The sequence below is a fragment of the Mustela nigripes genome, chromosome 14 (genome assembly GCF_022355385.1).
Source record: "Mustela nigripes isolate SB6536 chromosome 14, MUSNIG.SB6536, whole genome shotgun sequence".
In the NCBI taxonomy this organism is placed as follows: domain Eukaryota; kingdom Metazoa; phylum Chordata; class Mammalia; order Carnivora; family Mustelidae; genus Mustela; species Mustela nigripes.
Window position 1 is genome coordinate 30,359,168 of NC_081570.1, and position 17,741 is coordinate 30,376,908.

The window sequence follows — 17,741 nt, forward strand, 5'->3', positions numbered from 1 at the left end:
GTTGTGGAGGGTGTGGATACATATTTCTGTTTGTTCATTTTTGCATTAAAAAACTCTTGAGGGCCCCCTGGGTGGCTCAGTCGTAAAGCGTCTACCTTTGGCTCAGGTCACGATTCCAGGGTCCTGAGACTGAGCCCTGTATCAGGGTCCCTGCTCAGCAGGGAGCTTGCTTCTCTGTCAAATAAATAAATAAAACCTTTTAAATAAATAAATAAATACTCTTGAGAGAGATTAAAAAACTAGTAAGTATCTACTTGGGGAGAAGGGGATAGAAATGGGAGTGACATTTCTCAAAGAATGTCTTTTTTTTTTTTAAGATTTTATTTAGGGGCACCCAGGTGGGTCAGTTGGTTGGGCGTCCACTCAGGTCAAGATCCTGTCAGGGACCTGGCATGGAGCCCCACGTCAGGCTCCCCGCTGGGTAGGGAATCTGCATCTCTCTCTGCCCAGTTCCCTCTACCATTCCCTGCTTGTGCTCTTTCAAATACAAAACATTTTTTTTTAAATAAAGATTTTATTTATTTCAGAGATAGGGCGGAGAGCCACCTAGGGGCCCCTCAATGAATGTCTTTTGATATCATTTTGATTTTGAAGTATGTAAACAAATTTAGTGGAAAAAATGACTTTTAAAAAATGTTAGAAGGAAAAAGAAAAAAAAGGTAAGGCTATGGAATTCAGCAGTGTTTTAAAAAAGGTCAGCCAGGGTTGATAGTTCTTTATCCTCTCTTCCTACACATAGCTAACCAAGAACTACTATTTTTTTTTTTTAAGATTTTATTTATTTATTTGACAGACAGAGATCACAAATAGGCAGAGAGGCAGGCAGAGAGAGAGAGGGGAAAGCAGTCTCCCTGCTGAGCAGAGAGCCCAAAGTGGGGCTTGATCCCAGGACCCTGGGATCATGACCTGAGCTGAAGGCAGAGGCTTAACCCACTGAGCCACCCAGGCACCCTACCAAGAACTGCTTTTAAAGGTCCAGCAGAAATGCTCCTTCTTCCATGATCCTCTTCCCCTCTCTTTCCTCCCCTCCAAAGCATAATACACAAAATATATACACACCTCTTATGGCCTTTAGATATTCTCTTCCCTAGACTGGCTGTTGGTACAGTATGAACAAAGCTCCCTGAAAACAAGAACGACATCTCATTTTATCTCCATTTTCCCTCTAGCCTCTCATCTAGTAGATTCTGAACAAATAACGTATTACTTGAGTGAGGTTATGGCTTAATGGATACACCTTGTTTAGGGTAATCAAAAATTTTGGAAATAGAGGTGATAGTTGCATAGCATTATGAACATAATTAATGCTGCTGAACTATAAACACAAAAATGCTTAATTTTATGCTAAATACATACATGTACTCAACACTGCTAGAAATCACACATCTCCAATAACCCTCTATGTCTTCCTGGAATATAGTAAGTGCTCAATAAACATTTGCTAAATAATGACTAGACAGGGGCACCTGGGTGGCTCAGTCATTAAGCGTTTGCCTTCGACTCAATCCAGTGTCCTGGGACTGAGCCCCGCATCAGGCTTTCAGCTCAGTGGGAAGCCTGCTTCTCCCTCTCCCACTACCCCGGCTTGTGTTCCCTCTCTTGCTGTCTCTCTCTCTAATAAATAGATAAAAATCTTTAAAAAAGAATAGTGACTAGACAGATAGATCATTAAGACGAATGTTAAGTTTGAGAAAAGGCTATCATGTTTTTGTTTTGTTTTGTTTTTTACGTAGGATCTAAGCCCAGTGTGGAGCCCAATGTAGGACGTGAAGATCAAGATCTGAGCTGAGATCAAGAATAGGATGCTTTTTTTTTTTTTTTTTTAAGATTTTATTTATTTGACAGAGACACAGCGAGAGAGGGAACACAAGCAGGGGGAGTGAGAGAGGGAGAAGCAGGCTTCCTGCTGAACAGGGAGTCACAATGTGGGGCTCGATCCCAGGATTCTGGGATCATGACCCAAGTCAAAGGCAGATGCCCAACAACTGAGCCACCTAGGTGCCCTTAGGATGCTTAACCAACTGAGCCCCCTGGTGCCCCAATGCTATCATGTATATTGATTACAGAGCCTACTATGTATAAACTAGACATGGTATATATATGTTTTTTAAGGACTAAAGAGACTCCTAGAAACTTTTTCTTTATTTAACTTTTAATAAAAATATAGACTCTTAACTCAATAAAAAGATAGCAGTGATAGTAATTATCACACAGGAGGAGCTCAACAAATGTCAAAGTCTTTAGTTTTCAAGCCACATCATGACCACCTCCTTCTCTCCTTCTCAGTGGAATCCAACAATTGGCTGAGTTCACTTAATCATCTCACTGGGGCTGGGCCTTTCCTGCCATTCACCCAAATCCAGAACTCCTGATTTGTGGCTCACAATACTTCAGTCATCTTTTATAGAAGTGGAAATGAGGTATTTTTAGCCACAGTCAGGGACATAAAACTTCTTTTTTAAGGGATATAGGAAATTCAGGTATTCATTACCAAAAAGATCCTCAAGTATTAAAAAGTGCAATCTGTGCCTCTTTCAAAAATAGAACCTTTTGGGTTGAAAGAAAAAAAATTCCTTCCCCAAATCATCATTACCAGGCACATCAGCCAAACAGGGAGCTAACAAGTCCTGCTGTTTACATGACAAAGAACACTGAAACTACACCACTGCAGAAAGAAAATGGTGGGGGCTTTCTGCGTAGCACTCCTCAGTCCAGACAGGGACACAGACATAGCCCTCCCTCCTGAACTGTGTCCCTACCTGTGCAAAGGCTACCACATTTCTCTTTAAACACCAGATTTTAGCTCTTTCTCATTCTGCCCTGGGGACCCTTTCTCTTCAGGCTCTTTGTCACAGTCTGGAGAAATACTCTGACTCTCAATGGTAGCAAGAGCATCCAAGTCCAATCTTCTTCTCTTCCTCAGTTGGTGCAAGTGGGATTTGGATTTTATATGTGCTAAGACAGAACAAAACAAAAACAACTCATTAGAACTTTCTAGAATCAATCCTAGAAGCATACAAAACTAATTATATAATCCTTTTCTTTAACAATAACAGGATCAACACATACTGGTAAGAGCTGCGTAGCATTTTTAAGGGAAGGCGAAGTTACAGGGCCAACAAGCTACTATGCAGTCAGTGTATCCTGCTGGGTGCTTTACATCACTAATCCTCACAGCCATCTTGCAGGACAGTATTATTCAGCTCATTTTATACAGGAGGAAACTGAATTTCACCAAGGACTTAGATTTTGTCCAAGGACACACAGCAGGTAAGTTCTTTGGCTCACCTATAGTACAAAAAGAGATGAAACTTTCCAGAATCAGGGCTCTAGACTCAATTTTCCATAATGTGGCTTCTTGTTACAGATAGATTACCTTTCAACTCACTCAGCTAAAAAGTTACAAATCCAAATCCTTGTCTATATTGCAGAACAGATGCTCTGTCCCACATCAGACCTAGAGCTGTCCTTGCACTTCTTTCCTGCTCACACAGGTTACCCCTGCTGATCTGACATCCCTCTGCCTGGGTTAGACAAGCCATCTGAATGACTAATCCACAAGGTTCCCATTCTCCAAGCACACAATGCTCCAGAGAGATAACAGGAAGCATTCTTCTCTGCCAATCCTTTTTGAGAGCCCACAGAAGCAGTAAAACTGAAAGGTCACTGTTGCCTGATACATGAAAACTGTTCCCATCCTCATACTAGCTTCTTTCTACTTTTTCTTTTTCAAGGAAATTTTCTTTGGAAGCCTCTAAAGACATAGACAACCAGATTAAATTATCTTTGATATCTATTAAAAACATCATTTTAAGGTTTCAAAGCAAAAAACAAGTAAGGAAGAGGTTAGAAGTCAAAGAAAAGTTTACTTGGGGGAAAAAAGTCAGCTTTATTCTCCAGCTAGAGCCTAAGGCAAGAAAGGGCTTCTGGCCTGGCTCGCCACAGCAGCAGGAGATGGGAGCAAGGACTTGACAGATGGCACTATAGAAGGGCTCACACAAGCTAAGCTCACAAAGGCTCACAAATGTTGTTTCTTTAAGGCTATCCCTGAAGGACATTAGACAAACTGAACCACTAAGTTTCCTTTAGAAAAAAAACAATCAGACACTCTCTTTCTCTTCCCCTTTCATCATTATAAACCAACGACAATCGAGGCTTCTTCTGCTGCTTGGGCAAATCACGCCATCCCCAATCTCTGACAATGGAGTTCATTTTGCCAGCATTACCAGTTAACAGAACTAATCATTCTATTGGTTGGTATGGGGAGAAAACTCTATTTCTAGGAGAATCCCATTCACGGCAGTGCTCTGAACAGGATTCTAGCCACTGGGTCCCTATAAGCCCTACTGTACTCAAAAGGAGTGAGCCTTAAAAAAAAGTTCCAAACAGAATGTAAACTCAAGACTTGGGAGGCCCTGGCCTTTTCTGGGCTTTGACTAAAGGACTGCAAGAACCCGACAGGGGAGTTCAGTGTGACTCTGTGGCAGAAGTGAATCCAGGCTCTACAATAGTGAAAAAGAGCCTAAGGTCAGGGCCCATGCTGCTTAGTCAAGAGTACCTTTAAAGAAGACATCACCCTTTGGCCACCTCCTTTATACAAGTCTGACTTTCATAGCATCTTTTTTTTTTTAAGATTTTTTTTTAAGATTTTTTTTTTAAAGATTTATTTGAAAGAGAGAGTGTGTACGCATGCATGGGGAAGGGGGTGGGGACAGAGTAGCAGCAGAGGGAGAGAATCCCCAAAGCAGACTACCCGCTGAGCACAGTTCATGACCTGAGCTAAAACCAAGAGTTGGACACTTAACCTACTGAGCCACCCAGGTGCCCCTGCTTTCACAGCTTAACACTCTTCATCACAGCTTTAGCAATCACCACCACTTCAATATATTACCTTAAAAATTACCAAAGAGATCCCATTTTCAAAGACTGTACTCAGGAGGAGTAACTGAACTCCCCCTACCCTCCCAGCTGTTTCTGCTTCCTTGGTCTCTTGGGTGAGTTGGCTGGTTTCCCTTACAATCTCACCTCATCCACACTGAGTTTTAAACATGAAAGGCCAAGAAATTCCTAGAAGGTAGGTTCAGGAAAGTCAAAGGAGCTCTGGAAAGTTAACTGCAGATCTCTCAGAATAAAATATCTACTCTAGGGGCCCCTGGGTGGCTCAGTTTAGTTAAGCGTCTGCCCTCAGCTCAGATCATCCCAGGGTTCTGGGACTGAGCCCCACGTTGGGGGGGTGGTCCTTGCTCAGTGCGGAGCCTGCTTCTCCCTCTGCCTGCTGCTCCCCTCCTTGTGCTTGTGCTCTCTCTTCTGTCAAATAAATAAATAAAATCTTAAAAAATAAATAAAATATCTACTCTAGCTGAAGATGGAGCGCATATGATCTTCCTTTGAAAATCAGAATACAAAGATAACTCTCCAAAATGGGAAAGTCTCTATAAAATTTGAGTACTTAGGGGCTCTTAGAGGAATCTGGCCGTCCCTTTACAAATAAGTAGACTCAAGCATTCAACCCATCAAAGACCTTAAATTTCACAAGGTCACTGTGAATCACCCTTACAGTTCTCCATGTCCTTCCCAGACTCACCTGCCCATTCACGGTCCCCAATGATGATTCGATCACAGAGGTCACACATGTGGTAACTTCTCTTGTTCTCCATTTCATTGCATGCCATCTTTACTGGAGCAGCTGCAGGCTTGCGGCCCTGAAAGAACAAGGGGGGTGGGGGGTGGGGGGTGGCAGGGTGGGAGAGAAGCAATCGACTCAGAGAGATTTGGATCTCATTCTCTGATATTAAGGGAAGTGGGATTTTCCCAAGATTCCTTTTTCTCATCCCACAGAACAGGTGGACTATAGACAGATTTTAGCAACCTTTGTAAATGTGAAAGTAGAAACACAGCCTCCAGAGATCTAAAAGCAGCCAACTCTTCTGCTCTATTCCATGAAAAAGAAAGTTTGGTTTCCTGCCAACAAAGGTGTCAACTAAGGAAAGGTCTCTGAAAGCCAGACAATATGCAGTACTGTGATTAATGATCACCTGGATGAAACTTTGCACGATTTCAAGAGCAGGTTCAAGAACAGATTCTTCCCACTTCGAGACATCAGATACTTCTAAGCCATATACTGGGGGGACACTGGGACCAGGTCCTAATGATGACAAAGAGAAATTGTGAGAAGTCAGCCTCAAAGACCCACTCAATTCTGCTCCCAGGACTCCAAAATCCTCAAAGGAAATAAAAGGGGCCAAAGGAATAAACATTCTGATCATAACATTCATTCTAGCCAGAAACATGAACCAAACAACTACATACAATACAAGAATGATCAAGAAGGTTTACTGATCTGTAGCCAACTAGTCTACCCGAATAATCTAGAGACTTCTAGAGATAGGATCTTCCAGATCAGTCAGAAAAACAGAACAGAGTAACAGCTCTAGTGACAACCATGTGGGCTATAATATGAAGATAGCATATCAAAGGAGTAAATAACAGTTTGAAGTAAATGCCTGTTCTAAGTTGCCTATCATCTTACAGTGATGTTCCTCTTGTGGCAAGAGAGTTCACACCTTTCTTTAGGAACAGACACTAGTCTCAGGTTTGTATATATCCCTTCAGCAGTATGGCATTTATGAAACTTGTTGATACCATAAGGATATTCAGGGACTGAGACAGAAGAATATCTATCAATGAGCCACTATATCTGAGAACTAGAAAGAAGCCTTTACTGAACTAGGTGAGCCCCTTCTTTCAGGAAACAGATCTAGAGTATTCAAGAAATACCCTTTCGTAAATACTTCTGTATGGAAAGGTGACTAGGGACAGCCTAGAGTAAAGCTACAGGCATTCTGCCCATTGGAGCCAACACTGTTTAGTCTCTGTTGGTAGCTTCCCCTGTCAATGGACACACTAAACTGCCTTCCATAGCTAGGTCAAGTCAGTTGTCTAAAGGCAAAGAGCATCTCCGCATGGACAAAAACATCAAAGTCCTTCGGATGCCAACGGCTGGCAGGTGCTGGCCTTTTGATTGTGCCAACCACAAGTAAGATTCTTCATAAAATGGACTGCGTTGCACCTGCCACCACACGGAAAGGTGAGACTGGGAGGGTGCAGGCAGCATCCACAGCACACCTGGCCTTGGCTAAGCTCTGCACCTGTTTCCAGGCCACTCTATATTTTCCTTTCCCCTCTCAGTCCTTTGTTGGGTTTCTGTGCCCTGTCTAAGCACCTTTCAACAAGTTCTCGGCTCCCAGCTGCTATTTCTGGCTTGGGTCCAAGGCCAAGTTGGGGCGGGGAAGTCCCTCTGGCTTCTTGCCAGAGCCATGTCCCAGCAGACTAGCCCTGGCCAATCACACACAGCTCCTGGTTTATAAGGCAGCTGTGCCTTTCACTCTAGCACCAGGACTGAGCCGGCATACACATGAATGAGGAATGGGCAGATGATGCACTGTGCCATCAATCCCTCCTGACTCAGGATGGGGGAGTTATTGTGGCTTTACCACAGGGGGAAGTCTCAAATCATTACAAAAAACATCTTTTGTTACAGACTAATTGTTAGCCCTGGGGAGAGGAGAAGCTGCACTAGAAATCTGTAGTAGTGAATTTCAGTTGATGCAATTCGATTTCGGTATTAGCTGAAGCCAAGAATTCTCCTATCTGACAGGACATGCAGAGAAAGCAGGGTAAGTAGAAGTAAGTATAAAGAGTCCCTTGGTGCCAGAACTACCCCAGAGATGCCGGGCTGAGAGCGAGTGTGGGAGAAAGAACTTCAGCTATTGGTGGTCAACAACACGGATCGAGATGTTTCTGTTCAGAGGCCCTGAAGAGCAGAGGGGAGGCCTCAGCTGTCCTTATCTATAACTGAAAGCAGAAATCTAACAGCAAAAGGCAAACAGGAGATGATTCAGAAGCATTTTTAAGAAATGTCCATAAGATAAAGTTGGTGTTTCACGTAATCTCTTTTAAGGTAATCTCCTTTTAGCTCATAACTGCACAATTTCTTACCTGAGGCCCAACAGCAATGCTGTCTAGCTAAAGTTATGGCTATAGGAATCAAGAGCACTAAAAAGTACAATGTGTGTGTGGTGGGTGGGTGTCAGGCCTGTAATCAGTATTGCTTATTCAGCTGGCAGATTTTTGGCAATATATTTAACTTCCTGAAGCCTCCTTTGCCTTATCTGCAAAAATCAAAGAATAACACCTACCTCACAGGCTCAGTAATATATGTATAGCACCAAATTTAGTGTCAAAGACACAGTCCTCACTTCGGCAGCACATATATTAAAAGACACAGAACAAGGTCAAATAAAGGAGAATTTCCTTCCCTGTTCCTTAAAAGTGCTGTTCAATTGAAGGCAAAGCTGCAGCACTCGGAAGCACCACGTACCGGAAAGTGAAGGCAACGCTGGGAGCAAGGATGTAGGTTTGACTTTTGCAACTGCTCATGTGGTCTACGAACCATTTTCTTTCTTTCTTTTCTTTTTCTTTTTTTTTTTTAAAGTAATCTCTACACCCAGCATGGGGCCCAAACTCAGGACCCCTGAGATCAAGAGTAACATGCTTTTCCAAATGAGCCAGCCAGATGCCCGAGAACCATGTGAATTAGGAAAGCCTCCCTAAAGAAATCTGACTGCACTTCAGGTACAAAATCTGAAGCTGAAGTCACCCTTGAGCACCAACTCTATAGCGATGTTGCTAGTATGCTCTTAACCTGTTTGCAGCTACCACCTGAATGTTCAACTCCTCATTGGAAAGATTTCATTTGTTTTCTGAGACATTACGAAGAAGTATCCTGCACAGTCATTGATGCAGTAGACCCTCTCCCAGATCGGGTCCCCAAAGCTTGGGACAGGTCCAGAAACTAAAGTTCCTTTTCTGGGTGAGCTAAGGATCTATATTCTACTGGAAACGGACCCAGGGGGTAAGGAAAAACATGAGACTTACTGCTCAAAAATCGGTTTTTAACCCATCGGTTTTGCTTCCGGGCATATCTCTTAGTCACTTGTTTCAGAGACTCAATACCTGAAAGACAAGGTAGATCCAAGAACCTCTAAGTTCTGACCCAGCCAAAAGGCAAGCCCTCCCAGACCAGCAGAAGAGAAATCAACCATAGCAGCACACTGGAGTATACTTGGTAGACAAAAATCTCAGTTCTGAGTTGAAGACCATTTGGGAGAAGGCCATTTGGGACTCTTCTGACCTCAGTTCTTTCTCAGACCATATCAGCGGTGCACTCTGCCATCCAAGGATGTCCAAGACTAGGTTAGATGGAAGAATTCACACCTTTCTTTAGGAGCTGGTTACTAGTCTCTGGTGTGCATTTTCCCTCAGTGACCAGGTACTCATGAAATTCCTTGAAGCCAATGGATTGGAAGATACCGTGTTGATAGTCCTGGCTGGGAACAGGAGAGCATCAGCAGATGAGCCACTGCATCTGAGAGGGCTTAGAGAAGATCTATCTAGCTGAGCCATTTCATCTCATAGATGAGAAACTGAGATCCTCAACAGTTACATATTCTCTAAACTCCTTCTTCCACCACCCACCACCAGCTCCCTGGTTAGTTCTCTTGAAAACTCATTCCTAGGAATGTCTGACAGATTAGAAAAGTGCAACTGTAACAAGTACACTAGACTGCCTTCCAACAAGCCTTGCCAATGCCAAGGACAAAGGCTAATTTACAAGTAGATCCAAAGCCAGTATTACATTTATGGTCTTTTGACCGAAAGCAAGGGAGGGAGAGTGGGTCAAAGAAATGGCCAAATCCTCACCTATTTTCTGCAACTTTCTTCTGATTATAGCGTCTGTGAAAATCTCTTAGTTCATCCAAGAGCCCGGCAGCAAGCATGTCATCCACCCTCTTATCCAAGCGCTCATCTAGAACTTCAATCACATTAGCCCATCAACCAGCAAGCCTGTTGTAGGTGGCCCACTAGACACTTACATGATGAATGGACAGGCTGCTACAAGAAATACATTTGTTCAAATGTAAGAAAGGGTTCAAAGATTATAGAATAACTCATATTATAGATGTCATACTTAAGATCGCACTTCAATTAAAAACAGCCAAAATGAACCACAGGTCTTATTATATAAAGAGAAAACATACAGGGGCACCTGGGTGGCTCAGAGGGTTAAAGCCTCTGCCTTTGGCTCAGGTCATGATCCCAGGGTCCTGGGATCGAGCCCCACATTGGGCTCTCTGCTCTGCAGGGAGCCTGCTTCCCTTCCTCTCTCTCTGCCTGCCTCTCTGCCTACTTGTGATCTCTGTCTGTCAAATAAATAAATAAAGTCTTTTAAAAAAGAGAGAGAGAGAAAACATACAGTTACAGCTATTAGGAAAGACAAATATTTTATTATGGAATGTATATTCATTGTTTACTTTAGAGGTAACTGAGACACCCCTTGGTTATCCTTCTTACTTTTTTCCATTATCTTTGTTACTCTAGCTTCGTGTTCTTTTTATATTTAAGAACTTTCATGGGGGCGCCTGGGTGGCTCAGTGGGTTAAGCCGCTGCCTTCGGCTCAGGTCATGATCTCAGGGTCCTGGGATTGAATCCCACATCGGGCTCTCTGCTCAGCAGGGAGCCTGCTTCCTCCTCTCTCTCTCTGCCTGCCTCTCTGCCTACTTGTGATCTCTCTCTGTCAAATAAATAAATAAAATCTTTAAAAAAAAAAAAAAGAACTTTCAGATGACATCACGGATAGGAACAAGGAACTTTAATCCAAAGCCATCCTAGGTACATCTTGAACTACTGAGCCAGACAAAGGAGCAAAGAGTCAGGGGTCATAATCATTCAGATGGGATGATAAAACTTTATTATGCCCAAAAGTGGTGTTCAGCTTTATTATGAATCAGATTCCATTATTTTATGCTGAACTGCAATACATGTTTTTATTCACAAAAATTTCATTTAAAAAATTACCTTTTTTGATGAACTTGCACATGAGATCAATTTAACAAATTTTCACCATTTCAACCATGCTCTACATTATCTGCCATTGCTACTTCTCAGCCTGCAGTAACAGTAACCTCTTATTCGATATTCCTAAAAAGTCTGTTTATTAAGGACTCATCACATGCATATCTGACCACTTTGTATGTTGTAATTCATCTAATCCTCAATACATATATGTATTATTATTAATACATTAATTCCACTTTACAGAAGAGAAAATTGGGGCATAGGAAATGTTAACTAACTTGCCTTGAAACTCACACAGCTAAAAGATGGTGGAGCAGGAATCTGAATCCAGGCAGTTTGGCTCAAAGACCATATTCTTAATCGCTACACTATGCTGCCTGTTCACATAGAGACCAGCCCACAGGTTATCCTTAAAAATGGGTATCCCTTCTCTGTGGCCTCAAGGTACTTTCTAGCCTAGCATTTAGCACAATGTAGTAGCTATCTTTGTTTGCTGCACCACTAGACCAGGAGCTCCTAAAAACCAGGCACGGTCTCACGTTCATCTCTGAAATCCAAGTAACTATGCAGCATACCAGCACTTCATTGAATGTTTACTGAATGTTAGCTGGATGGAGAAGTTAGTACTATCCCAAGGCATTATCATACTTCACCAAAAAAAAAAAAAAAAAAAAAAAAAAACAACCACCCACCAAACCATAATCAGGCTAATAATCATCATACCCATTTCTCAGGTCTGCGGCCTCCACCCAGCCAACCAGGGAGTCAGACCTCCTTCCTCAAAGCCTTCCTTCTCTTTCTCTTCAGACCATCCCTGGATGGCAGTCTCTTACCCAACCCACCCATCTCCTCTTATCCCATCCTTGGTATCTTATCCTAATGCCAGGGGCACCTACTTCCCTTTCCAGACAGATAGCTAAGGGAAAGGCACTGTGCCTTAATAAGTTAATGAATCATGGTAATTATAAAATTAAGAGCTAACACTTGTTTAGTGCTTATTAAGACCCACTCATGGTTCTGGGCAATATATATATATATATATATAATAAGCTCTATTTCAGATGGACTCTAAGGCATCAAAGGGCTTTTACCTGTCTGGTCAGCATGAAGCCAGAGGATGCAAAGGTTAGGGAACTTCAGAGGGCCTCCAAGGGGACCACCACCTTCCTCTGCATGTTGACGATGAAGAAATTCACTATGAGAAATCCCCGTTTCTTCAAACACTTGCAAGCTCCTAAGTCATTTAAAGGGGTGAGGGAGGGGGAACACACCCATAAAAACCATTAGAAAATACTGATTCTCAAATGAAACAAGGAGAGAGGCTATTTATTACAGAACCACCTCTTTCTCATTTTCACTGTTTAAGTTCCTGAAGCCATGAAGGTCTGCGGTTATTCCAATCCTACAGCTACTCGGGAAACAGTCCTAAAGAAAATTTTAGGTCAAGTAAGAATAATACTATTCTTCTAAACATACATTAACTTTTCTAAACTCAGGTTCAAAAACAGCAGGCTTCTTCCACACAAACAGAATGGGGCTCACTCACTGTCAGGTAAGCAGTAAAAGAGCTTATTTGGGAGACTGTTAAAAGCCAGCAAGTCCAGTCTCGCTGGAACGCCTTTCCCACAGTACAGAAGTATGTCGTATATCCAGCTCATCAACTTTTTTTTACACAGGTCTAGAATTAACGAAGAACACTTCTGATTTGGTCCTCTACTAGCACAAAGACCACTGAAGAAAGAACTCACATTCTTACTCTTCAGCCACCTCCACTCTGTCTGCCTCAGTTATGCAGCCCTAGGTAATACAACTCTCAAATCTACACGCCACCACTCTGGGTGACTGCAACTTATTCATTCAGCTTGAAAGTGATCTTTCCCTCCTGACCCAATTCTACTTCCTGAAACCCTAACACAAAAGTAGAGACCCTTGTCTTTCTATACCACTGGTCACTCAAAGAAGACCTATGAGGAAAAATCGTGGTAACAGATAATCTCAATTATCTGGAGATTAGGAAACAGTCTCAAAATAAAAGAAAAATGAGGGACACCTGGTTGGCTCAGTCAGTTGAGTGCTGGCCTTTAGCTCAGGTTGTGATCCTGGGGTCCTAGGATGGAGCCCTGCATTGGGCTCCCTGTTCTGTGGCAGTCTGCTTCTCCCTCAGCCCCTCCACCCCCACCCCTTGCTCATGCTCTATCTCTCTCAAACGAATAAATTAAAAACCTCAAAAAAAAAAAAAAAAAAAAAAAGATGAACAAAGTCTTCCAGTCCTCTCCAAAGAAGGGACTCTAGAATGCTTGTTCAGAGGCTACTGACTCTAAGACACAATTCTTGGCACATAACTAGTTTATAAGCAGCAAAATGCAGAGAGGTGATAAGATAAAACTCATTAGTAAAAAGAGAGGATGGGGAGCCTGGGTGGCTCAGTCAGTTAAGCACCATGATCAGGGCATGATCCCAGGGTCCTGGGATTGAGCCCCACATCGGGCTCCCTGCTCAGTGGGTAGGGCAGTGGGGAGCCTCCTTTTCCTCTCCCTCTGTCTGCTCTGCTGCTGCCTCTCCTGCTTGTGCTCTCTCTTGCTCTGACAAATAAATAAATAAAATCTTTTTAAAAAATAAATAAATAACAAGAGAGGGTAATAAAGACCAAACTAGAATTACATCATAAAACATAAAACTGTTCATCTTTAATGTTCTTGTTCTCCAAAAATTTTTGAAATATCTCTATTAAAATATTTTTTAAAATAAAATGTTTGGACACTGGAAGTATAAATTTCATTTATCTAGAATGTGCATTATCACCTGAGGTGACACAGCTCTGAAGGAAGCAAGAATACCTAGACAGTACAATGGTGTGTGACACTCCGAGGGGCAACCATACCCAAAGAAATATTATTCTTTAGTACTACATTCCATGGAGGACAGGGAGGCAGGGAGGCAGAATTAGCACAAAATAAAAAGGCTCTGGGTATATATGGGGTGGTGGGAGATAGTGAAAAAGGATTAAGAAACACTCATCTAGATTATTCATTTGAGTGGACTACTTCATAATCCCTCTCAATACCAGATGGTGCTCTAGTATTTTATCTGTGTTAATCAACCGCCCTTCATCAGATCCTCTACCCCACTTCATTAGATATGGTTTCACTCCCAACACTGCAGAAGAATAAACTTACCACACGAGGCTGCAATTTCAAAACAAACCTAAGAAAACATGACCTTATGAGTTCATTCACCACCTCGCTCTTCCCTTCAAGAAAGCCTCCACATGTGAAGGTGAGCTGGTCTATGAGACAGTTTATAAAATCTACCTCCCACTAGGAAAGCTGCTGGGGCAGAACTCAGCATTGCACCATCAATTATGAAACTCAAATCACAATGTAAACCAACTGCATGCCAGAAAAAATTTATATGAAAACTGTTATACAAGCAAAGATCAAATAGAAAATGAAGCACAATTACCTAGGCCCTAGGGAAAACTCCATTGTATTATACATTTTAAATTAACAACAAAGTTGGGTGCAATTATTTATTGAGGGAGTTGGATCGAGGCAGTACCTCAGGGCCTCGCAACCTTTGAGCTGGGAACATACCAGCCTCCACTAACTGCTATTACCAAACTCCTCTCATTACCCAGGCGCACTGGAGAACTGACTGCCCAACTCCAGACGGACTCAGGCCCAGGCTCTCTTACCTGGCCACTTTGCGCTTGTCATGGGGGTGCAGCTTGGCAGCCATTTCTGGGTCCACTTGGCTTAGGCGTTTGTGGAGGACGTGGCCATCCTCCTTTTCAAGCTCTTTTCGGTCGGTCACTTTCTTGCTGCCCATCTCCTGGGGCTATTAAAAGAAGGTTCAGAAGCAAATTTAATTCAACAGTTCAACAAGTACTGCAACAGTGTATATGTCAGGCACTTTGCTAGGAGTTCAGAGTACAGAACAGAGAGAAACCAGAAGGTCCTGCCATAGAGTGAAAGACAGACCGTAGAAAATTCCAATTCCAATATACTGTGGTAGTGTGGTGAGGCCACAGCACACAAAGGAGGACATCCTGCTCAGGGAAGTATTCGGGTACCCGCTTCCTTGTCAGAAGTACAAACACAAACCAGGGCTAACACATCTGTATTAACATATTCAGGAGTCTAGTCTTCTCAGCAAGTGGCCAGGGTGGACCAGGACTGCCCACACATTACAGTCTGCAAAGTCTCACCCTATGCAATAGCATCTCCGTCAGAAGGGTTAGTGTTAGACATCTCACTGATGTACAGATTGTTAAAGCCAAGAAATGCTGAGTCAGACTGATGTACTGTTAACTTACATGAAGATGCTAATTAATTCACAGAGGAGAATTTTTCCCACACACGGCCCCTGCCCTCAGGCCACCCTGGAGGAGCACACTTCATATATGGAGGTGGCATTTGCTTCAGAATATTAAGTAAGAAAATTACAGTTGCTGAGTTTAAGAAATAGACAAGAGTCAACCTTCCTCCCACTAAAATTAGCTGGCAAGAAAGAGGAACCCATTCCTCAGTGACTTACAAGTGAACTAAACATACCTTAGTATTGACAAGAACTTTCCAGAGCAGAGATTCAATGTAATAATTGGTCCCTCCCACGACAATAGGAATTTTGTCTCGGGCAAATATATCTTCAATGTGAATGTTAAGAAAGACATCACAATATTTAATATCAAGAAGAGCATCCTGACTCACTTGGGAAGGAGGTATTAGCAAGAAACCACATTCATTTACTCGTCTGGAGAACAGAGGGAAAAGGGTGGAAACCCAGACGAACTGATATCCGTCTTCATGGTTTCCCATGAGTTCTCAGAAGCATTTCCTATTTGTTCTAGAGGGACTTGCACAAACCATATACAGATGCATGATGGTAATTCCTTCCCGTTCTAGAAATTTCTAGGCCTTGCTGCTAAAATTCAAAGCTTGCTTGGTATTCCAAATCAGTTTAATGAGCACAAGCCCAAGGGCTCTCAGAGAACCAAGTGTCAGCTGCTCAGGAAGCCACCACGGTGACGTCCATTGTGGGACTGCCTTCTTAGATAAAATACAAGTAGGTTTCTCTGTGCCATGGTTCTTAGTCAGAACTGACGGACTCAGTCAGTCCCCATCATTATGTGGTAGTACTGCACATTTCAGCCCCACTTGAGACTCCACCAGATAAACTGAGAAGCACAGATTCCAAGGACAAATAGATCTCAATTACCAGATCCAACTCTCTGACAACTTATCCAGCCTATGCTTCAATTTTCTCACCTGTAAAATTTTCCTGAATTCTAAGGAGCATTAAATGTGACAAGGCACATAAATCCCCTACCACGATGCCTGAAATATTTGCTTTCAATTGAGTAAGCACTGAATTAACTTGAGCCACTATTGTTTTTATATCCCGGCTATTTTGAATTCTTCTCTTTAGAATCCCTGTTGAACAGATAATTATCTGCTTTATGAAGGGCTTTGCTTCTGAGGATAATTGATAAAAAGAGACTTTCAACCTAGACAAAGACTCATTTGTGCATTTCTTCCCTTGCCAGCCTGTCTGTGGGCACAGAGATAGATGACCTCTTTTCTACCAGAAGCCCATGAACCCCAAGAGGTTGGGGTGGGCTGAGAAGAAAGCTGTTACCAATCAAGGATATTAAAGAAGAAACAGTCTTTCTCTATTTGTTGTTGTTGGGTTTTAAGATTTTTTTTATTTATTTGAGAGAGACAGAGGGAGAGAGCAAGAGAGAGCCTGGTGAGGGGCAAAGGGAGAAGCAGACTCCTCACTGAGCAGAGAGCCCAATGCAGGGCTCCATCCCTGGATTCTGGGACCATGACCTAAGCCAAAAGCAGACCCTTAAGCTACTGAGCCATCAGGCACCCCTCTCAATTTGTTTTTTAAAAAGAGAAATAACTCTATTCCTCCTCTTAAGTACAGGGAACATAGAATTACAGTAAATGTAACATTAATTCAAATATATACTATGATTAACAAAGGGAAAGGGAGCAAGGGAAGTAAAAAGGGAAGGGGAAAATGGTGAGAGTGGAAAAGAGGGAAGGAGATGGGATAGGAGATGCTTGGTGGAAAAAGGTTTAACTTGCTTGCCTAATCCATGAAACAACTGTGATACTGGGCTAAACCTTTCTCTCTGCCTCTGTATCTAATACCTTACTTAGCCTGTCAAATCAAGAAGGTTAACTGGATACTTCTTAAGGTAGTTTCAGTTCTGACATTCTGATTTTAGGTTCTTACCTAAACTCAGAAATCTCCAATTCTGTAAGGGATGGGTCATCCCTTACTGCCCTCCGAAACCATTTTCTATCAGCTCTTTTTGAACAACCAAATTGTCTTAAAGCAACAACATACATTTAGTGATATGTTTTAATTTGCCAAGGGCTTTCATATATATTATCTCACCTGATACAACTGTGTCATAAAGCAGGTAAGACAAGAATTATCTGCATTTTTAATCTCTGCCTATTTGATAGGCAAAAAATATGATCTCATTATTTTGGTTTGCATGGCCTTAACAACAAGGCTAAAAACACTTTTTCATGTTTACCATCACTTGTATTTCTTCCTTTGTGAATTACTACTCAGGCCCTTTAAGTATTTTTCATATTGATTCATATGAGTTCTTTATATAGTAAGGATATTAACCATTTGCCTTTCCTATGTTACAAACTTTTTTTCCTCTGGCCTGTAGTGTTTTTTAATTTTGTTTATAATAGGCTAATTTTTAATTATAAAATATTCAATACAGGGGCGCCTGGGTGGCTCAGTGGGTTAAAGCCTCTGCCTTCGGCTCAGGTCATGATCCCGGGTCCTG

General features: G+C 42.2%; 1 protein-coding gene across 2 annotated transcripts in view; it reads right to left on the reverse strand.

Moving 5' to 3' along the window:
- Positions 1-244: 244 nt before the first annotated feature.
- TRIT1 (tRNA isopentenyltransferase 1) overlaps positions 245-17,741 on the reverse strand; it is a 49,481-nt gene continuing 31,984 nt past the window's right edge. The window contains exons 3-11 of one of the 2 annotated variants that reach the window (XM_059374221.1): positions 15,472-15,568; positions 14,613-14,755; positions 12,010-12,152; positions 9,763-9,874; positions 9,277-9,389; positions 8,938-9,015; positions 6,036-6,145; positions 5,585-5,702; positions 246-2,955 (exon numbers count right to left, since the gene is read on the reverse strand). In XM_059374221.1, the coding sequence (XP_059230204.1) occupies positions 2,786-2,955; positions 5,585-5,702; positions 6,036-6,145; positions 8,938-9,015; positions 9,277-9,389; positions 9,763-9,874; positions 12,010-12,152; positions 14,613-14,755; positions 15,472-15,568 (1,084 nt within the window). In that variant the 3' untranslated portion in view covers positions 246-2,785. Of the gene's footprint in view, positions 2,956-5,584; positions 5,703-6,035; positions 6,146-8,937; positions 9,016-9,276; positions 9,390-9,762; positions 9,875-12,009; positions 12,153-14,612; positions 14,756-15,471; positions 15,569-17,741 lie in introns of both variants that reach the window. The other variant, XM_059374222.1, reaches the window with a different exon arrangement.